Source organism: Pyrus communis, chromosome 16, assembly GCF_963583255.1.
Source record: "Pyrus communis chromosome 16, drPyrComm1.1, whole genome shotgun sequence".
Taxonomy (NCBI): domain Eukaryota; kingdom Viridiplantae; phylum Streptophyta; class Magnoliopsida; order Rosales; family Rosaceae; genus Pyrus; species Pyrus communis.
In genome coordinates this window covers 14,928,411-14,934,195 of record NC_084818.1, presented here as the reverse complement: position 1 = coordinate 14,934,195, position 5,785 = coordinate 14,928,411, and the positions used below count along the sequence as shown (strand labels likewise).

The window sequence follows — 5,785 nt, the reverse complement described above, 5'->3', positions numbered from 1 at the left end:
GCTGTGGATAAATTGCAATTCATATACAAGAGCAGGGAAACTCAACTGCAGGCCCTCAGCTGGGCAAACGGTTCACTAGTTTTTATCGGTATCTGAGATGCATCTGATTGCAGATTTTTATTTTTCTTTATCCCTCAACAACGATGACATTCATATCGTTCCATGTTGTTATGCAATTTTGCAGATTCGAATAACAAAATGTGGAAAGAAGAGTATCTGCAGAAAATGTCAATGAATATGTAACAACTTTGAGGCTACATGTATTAAATCCTTTGCCAATGAATTATGTGGGAAAATTTTCTTCCTAATTCCTCTTTTTACACACTAGTACCAACACATGAATGTCAGATGAGCTCAGTCTACTAGTTAAAGCCAACTTTTGTAAACCATGATATATAGTCTCTTGACCACCTGGCCGACGAAAATATATCCTACAAAAAGGACCACCAAAAATCCAAAGTACGACAGTGGAAGCTCAACGAATCCCATCACATCCCCAATTGGTGTGAACGGAATTGCAATTCCGATGGCAGAAATCAGAACTGTAGAACAAAGCACGGGCCATGAGGCAAACTCCTGAACGAAGGGAATTTTCTCTGTCCGGATCAAGTGGATGATCAGAGTCTGCATCAGAAGCCCTTCGATGAACCAAGCAGAATGGAAGAACACAATGTCTTCCAGACTGTCAGCCTTATAATAGAACCAAAGGAACATAAGTGTGCTTACGTCAAAGAGAGTGCACACAGGACCATTCCACAGAATAAACATCGGAAAGCCTTTCTTCGACCATTTTTGTGGTACTTTTACATATTCTTCTTCCATTTTGTCCCATGGGATTGCAATCTGGCCAACACTATACAAGAAGTTCTGCGTAAGAAGCTGTTTTGGAGTCAACGGTTCATACTTGAGACCCAAGGTTGCTATGAGAATTGAGAGAACGCTTCCTAGATTGGCAATTACCGACATTTTTATGTACTTCATTGTGTTCCCAAAAGTGAGTCTACCGTGCTCAACTCCAGCGATGAGGACATTGAGATCCTTCTCGAGTAATATAATGTCAGCAAAGTCTTTTGCAACTGATACTCCTGAGTCAACTGATATACCAACATTGGCTGCATCCAGCGCAAGCGAGTCATTTACTCCATCTCCTAAGAAGCCAACAGTGTGGTTTCCAACTGCCTGCAGGGACTGAACAACTCGGAGTTTCTGTGTTGGGGTGAGTCGAGCTAGTACAGTTGCTCTTTTAACCGTCTCATGAAAGGAATCCTGGTCGAGTAACTCAAGCTCTGGCCCTGTAACAACATGGGTGGTTCTTATACCAACTTCCTTGCAAACTCTTATTGATAGTGTGAGCGAGTCACCTGTCAAGACCTTTGCTTTCACTCCCTTCTCAGCCAACCGCCACAGAGCTTGCTTTGCTGAGTCCTTGGGCGGGTCAAAGAATGTTATGAGGCCAAGGAAAACCATGTCTGATTCAAAAGTTTCATCATCGTCTCTGTGTTGATAGCTCGTTTCCTGCATTGTGACAGAAATAGTCAGGTTAGTAAACATTGTAAGTTTACAAGGCAGCAGAATTATTTTCTTTTTGGTGTGCCATTTTCACATTTCTGTTCTAGTTCATTAATCCTTAGTTGCCACTTTATTATTTACCAGAAAAATGTCTATGAAACGTACTAAAATTTGAAAGAAATAAATAGATGCAATTGAATACAGAAAGTGCAGAAGTTGAGTCAGAAAGAAATCTAGACGCACCGTTTCCAGCCTCCTTATTGCCACTCCAATAGCTCTGAGTCCCTCATTGCTAATTTCTTCAGTGAGATTTAAAATCCTTTGATAGTGTTCTGTAGAGAAAGTTATATTCGTTTCCCCGTCAACATCCTCTATAAAAGAACAAACTTTCATCACTTCTTCCAGAGCTCCTTTTGTCACCACGATTCTATCGGAAATGTGGTGGCTTCTGTCTTCTGCTTCTCTCTCCATGATAATAGCTACTCTTCTTCTTATAAAATCAAAAGGAATCTCATCTATTTTCTTCCATTTCGAAGGCTGGAACTTGTATCCATTGGTATATACATGTGCCAAAATTGCATCGTCAAGGGGATACTTCTGGTCGGTCTTGAAATAGGAGTTGAGGAAAGCAAACTGTAAAACCTTTTCTTTCTGTAATCCCCAGCTGTTCAGATGATTAACCATTATTGCACGGTTCATGGTGAGCGTACCCGTCTTGTCAATGCATAAGATATCCCTGCAACAAAGAGAACACAGCAAATGACTACCAAACAAGGGAAGTTCCAAGTGAAAAAACTTCGATGATAAGAAATTGTAGTTATAGATGAAACAATCTAGGATATCATGTCCTCAGGAACTCTGTCAATTACATTGCCGGCTGCAATTCTAAGATATTTGTTCACACACACACACACATGCCCATTTGATTAATCCATCGCATAATTTGAAAAGAAATATAAAGTATACTTACATAGATCCCATGTCTCGTATTGCAGTTAAGCTTTTGATAATGCATCTGTCTTTGGCCATAGCAAGTGCTCCTTTTGCAAGACTTGTGTTAACAATGAGGGGAAGCATTTGAGGAGTGAGTGCACTTGCCACCGAGACTCCGAAAAGGATGCTCTCAGACAGATCATGAGATGTACTGTAGTCAGTTGCAACTATGATGGTGACTACTACAAGCATAACCGCAATCAGCACATAAGATATGCGGCGAACACCATCCTCAAATTCATTTGGTGGTTTCTTCTTTCCTATGTTTGAAAACATGGTGCTCATGTACGTCTTAGATCCAGTGGACACCACTAGACCAACTCCGCCACCTGATACTACATTTGTTCCCTGAATATTTACATAACATCAAGACATACGAAAATTGTTCAGTAACACACAATGCTTTAGCCTCAAGGGCTGTCGATTTGCATGGTTCAACTTCAACCTTTGATGTTACGTATATGCCACCCGAAATTTCACGCATAGTTAGAACAAAATGACAGGTACTACTGTACCTACCATGAAGCAAATATTCCGTAAATCGAGCAATGGAGTGCTCGAATCTTCTCTGACATCAGCTGTTTTCTCAGTTGTCCAGGACTCTCCTGTTAACGAGGACTGACTGTTCAAGAAGCATATTTGAGTGATCATTTAATCTAAAATTGTCTGTACATATTGGAAGAATGACATAAAACAATTCACAAATCTTATTTTTACGACAGAAAGCTTTAGAGGTACTATACCTTACAACAAGGTGTTTCGTAGACAATAGCCTCACATCACCAGGAAAGAGGTCTCCAGGTTCAAAAATGACAATGTCGCCAGGAACGACATCTCTTTGATCAATTTGTACTACTAGTTCGGTTTGAACAACTCTACCTGCGCATCTTTGCACTTTGACTGGGCACCTTACGAATTCTGAGAGTTTCATGGCCGCTTTTGAACTGCCATATTCCTGAAAGGAGCATGGAAAACTAGTCTTAGTCATATGCTTGATATAGAAAGCTAGGGCGCCTACTTGATCGAAGTAATTAAGCAAGGATTACCTGATAGAATCGAAGGGAGACACTTATGAAAACCAAAACAAGCATGATACAACCATTTGGACTGTCACTGGTTATGTACGAGATTACAGACAAGACGATCAATATGATATTGAAAGGATGAAAGAAAGCATTCCACAAAATATGCCACCAGCTCGGAAAAGAATAATCCACAGGAACATTCGGGCCATTTTCCTTCAGTCTCCTCTCAGCTTCAGTAAAGCTCAATCCTGAAGAGAAGCAAAAGTCCGTAGCTGGTATAAGATTTCGAGGAGCTACATTATATTGTTTCAATAATCCTCCTAAGAGTATTTGTAAATTTTTTCTCATAGAATTTCCTATATCCTTATTATTGTGCATACATTAAACGCTGAAAAATGCGCAGCATGAGTAAATTATCAAATTCAACACAGGAATTTCCTATATCTTGGCGTTTCAAATGCTACAATCTGCCACATATTTATTTTCAGATCTCAAACAAAATAACCATGTAATTTATAAATTACATAACATCTTCAGTCATGTTCTTGTACAAATACACACTTGTATCTATTACAAAAGAAAATCTCGGTTGTCACATTTCCTAATAACTTTATTACTAAAAGAACAGAGAAGCTAAGGCGAGTAATTAAGAACGCTTACCCCTTTCAGTGGATCGAACATACTCGAAAACCAAATCCTTGTCTGATTGCGCCAAGGCGTATAACCAAGAGTAGAGCTTCTCCTCTGCCTCAGTCCTTGACCCCCCATCAATTTTTCCTGCACATTCCACACAAACAACAAAATCCCACATCAGAAGCAGCTCCAAGTACAAAACCATGAATTCACTTATCCCACATCAATTTTTCCTAACAAGCTTCTCCTCTGCCTCAGTCCTTGTAAACCTCTAGCATACCTCCAGACATAAGCCTGCGCAGTAGTCGAAAGAGCTTGTTAGGGACACCATCTTTCGGAGTTTCAGAGTTGTTTACAGGGTTTTGGCGAATTGGGTTGTAGTAAGGAAGGTTTCTGTGATTGTTTGAAGTGAAAATGCTAGGGGTTTTGAACCAGCCCATATTATCAGATTAAGAAAAAACTTTTGGGAATGCCAGAGAGACATAAAATGTAGGACTCGCGACGACAAGTAAGAAGAAGAGGAAGAGACAGTACGCATCTTTGTGGAAAGTATATGTTTGAAGATTGGATCTTTGAAGAGAAGGTAGGGAAGATAAACTATTAAATTTTGTCTCTTTTTGTTTAATATGTTGGTGGAATTTAGGGTTTTTGCTTCTTGTGTGGGATTTGCGTGGAGTTTCTCTCTCTACAGGAGGACCAAGAGGCTGATGACTTTCCCTGTCAAGCTTCAACTACCAGACTTCCAGATGACGGTTAGGTTGGTTATATATGTTTGCTGGGGAGTTGCTGACTCTTTCATTTCTCAAAGTCATCGCCTGTTGTCAAGACTGATTTTGGCCTGTTTCAACGAGAGCATTTTTGCTCACCGCCATTTAGTGGGGTGTATGCTCACCATCCTATTTATCACCGTTAGATGAGTTTGAATTTCAAGATTCGTGTAGACAATAAAAAATATACAATCAAAAGAGTCCCATTATTTTCAGGTTTTTAAAATTAAATTTATTTTAGTAAACAACGATATTTATGAGAATTTATCAGGGGTGGTTCGGTATGGGATCCCATACTGAAACCCTTGTCCCGATTCCCAAACCGAAATTTTTGGGAATCTCAAATTCAATACCAATCCCAAACCAAATTTTCGGGAATCCCAATTTTAGGGAATCCCGAAATAATTTCGGGATTTCGGGACAAATTGGGAATCCCGAAATGCTTTTGGGCTTTTGGACTAAAATTTGACATATTATGTTTTTGGGCTAAAATTTGACATATTATGCTTTTAGGCCCAAATTGCCAATTTGTTATTTCTACTAATTTGCCCACTGCCCACTGCACAAATTTGATATAATTTCATAAATTAAGTTTCAATCTATCCACTACCCATTTGTGCACAAAGTTTCAATAATAACAAAGTTTCAATTTGCCCACTACACATGCATCATGCATGCAATAAAAATAAATTAGGTACCAAACCCAAAAGCAAAAATAATAGTTACAAGCCAAGGTTTTAAAATAAATAAAGTAACAAACTCAAAAGCAAAAATAGTAGTTACAAGCCAAGGTTTTAAAATAAATAAAGTAATAAACCTAAAATCAAAAAAATTAGTTATGAGCCAAAGTTTCAATAA

At 38.9% G+C, this 5,785-nt stretch overlaps 1 protein-coding gene across 1 annotated transcript; it reads right to left on the bottom strand.

Moving 5' to 3' along the window:
* Positions 1-232: 232 nt before the first annotated feature.
* LOC137720712 (uncharacterized) lies at positions 233-4,858 on the bottom strand. Its single transcript, XM_068459819.1, has 8 exons — positions 4,441-4,858; positions 4,188-4,304; positions 3,549-3,775; positions 3,246-3,457; positions 3,022-3,124; positions 2,480-2,850; positions 1,753-2,245; positions 233-1,515 (listed from the first exon to the last, which is right to left on the bottom strand). The coding sequence occupies exons 1-8, from the start codon at positions 4,598-4,600 to the stop codon at positions 367-369; spliced, it is 2,832 nt and encodes a 943-aa protein (XP_068315920.1). The 5' UTR covers positions 4,601-4,858; the 3' UTR covers positions 233-366.
* Positions 4,859-5,785: the final 927 nt, after the last annotated feature.

What these genes read in the sequence shown, in the direction of transcription:
- LOC137720712 (XM_068459819.1), bottom strand. Translation starts at nt 4,600, where the DNA reads ATGGGCTGGTTCAAAACCCCTAGCATTTTCACTTCAAACAATCACAGA. An exon ending in TCTCCCTTCGATTCTATCAG is followed by an intron (nt 3,458 to 3,548) that starts GTAATCCTTGCT and finishes TGCTCCTTTCAG; the next exon opens with GAATATGGCAGTTCAAAAGC. An exon ending in CAATAAGGAGGCTGGAAACG is followed by an intron (nt 1,516 to 1,752) that starts GTGCGTCTAGAT and finishes GTCACAATGCAG; the next exon opens with GAAACGAGCTATCAACACAG.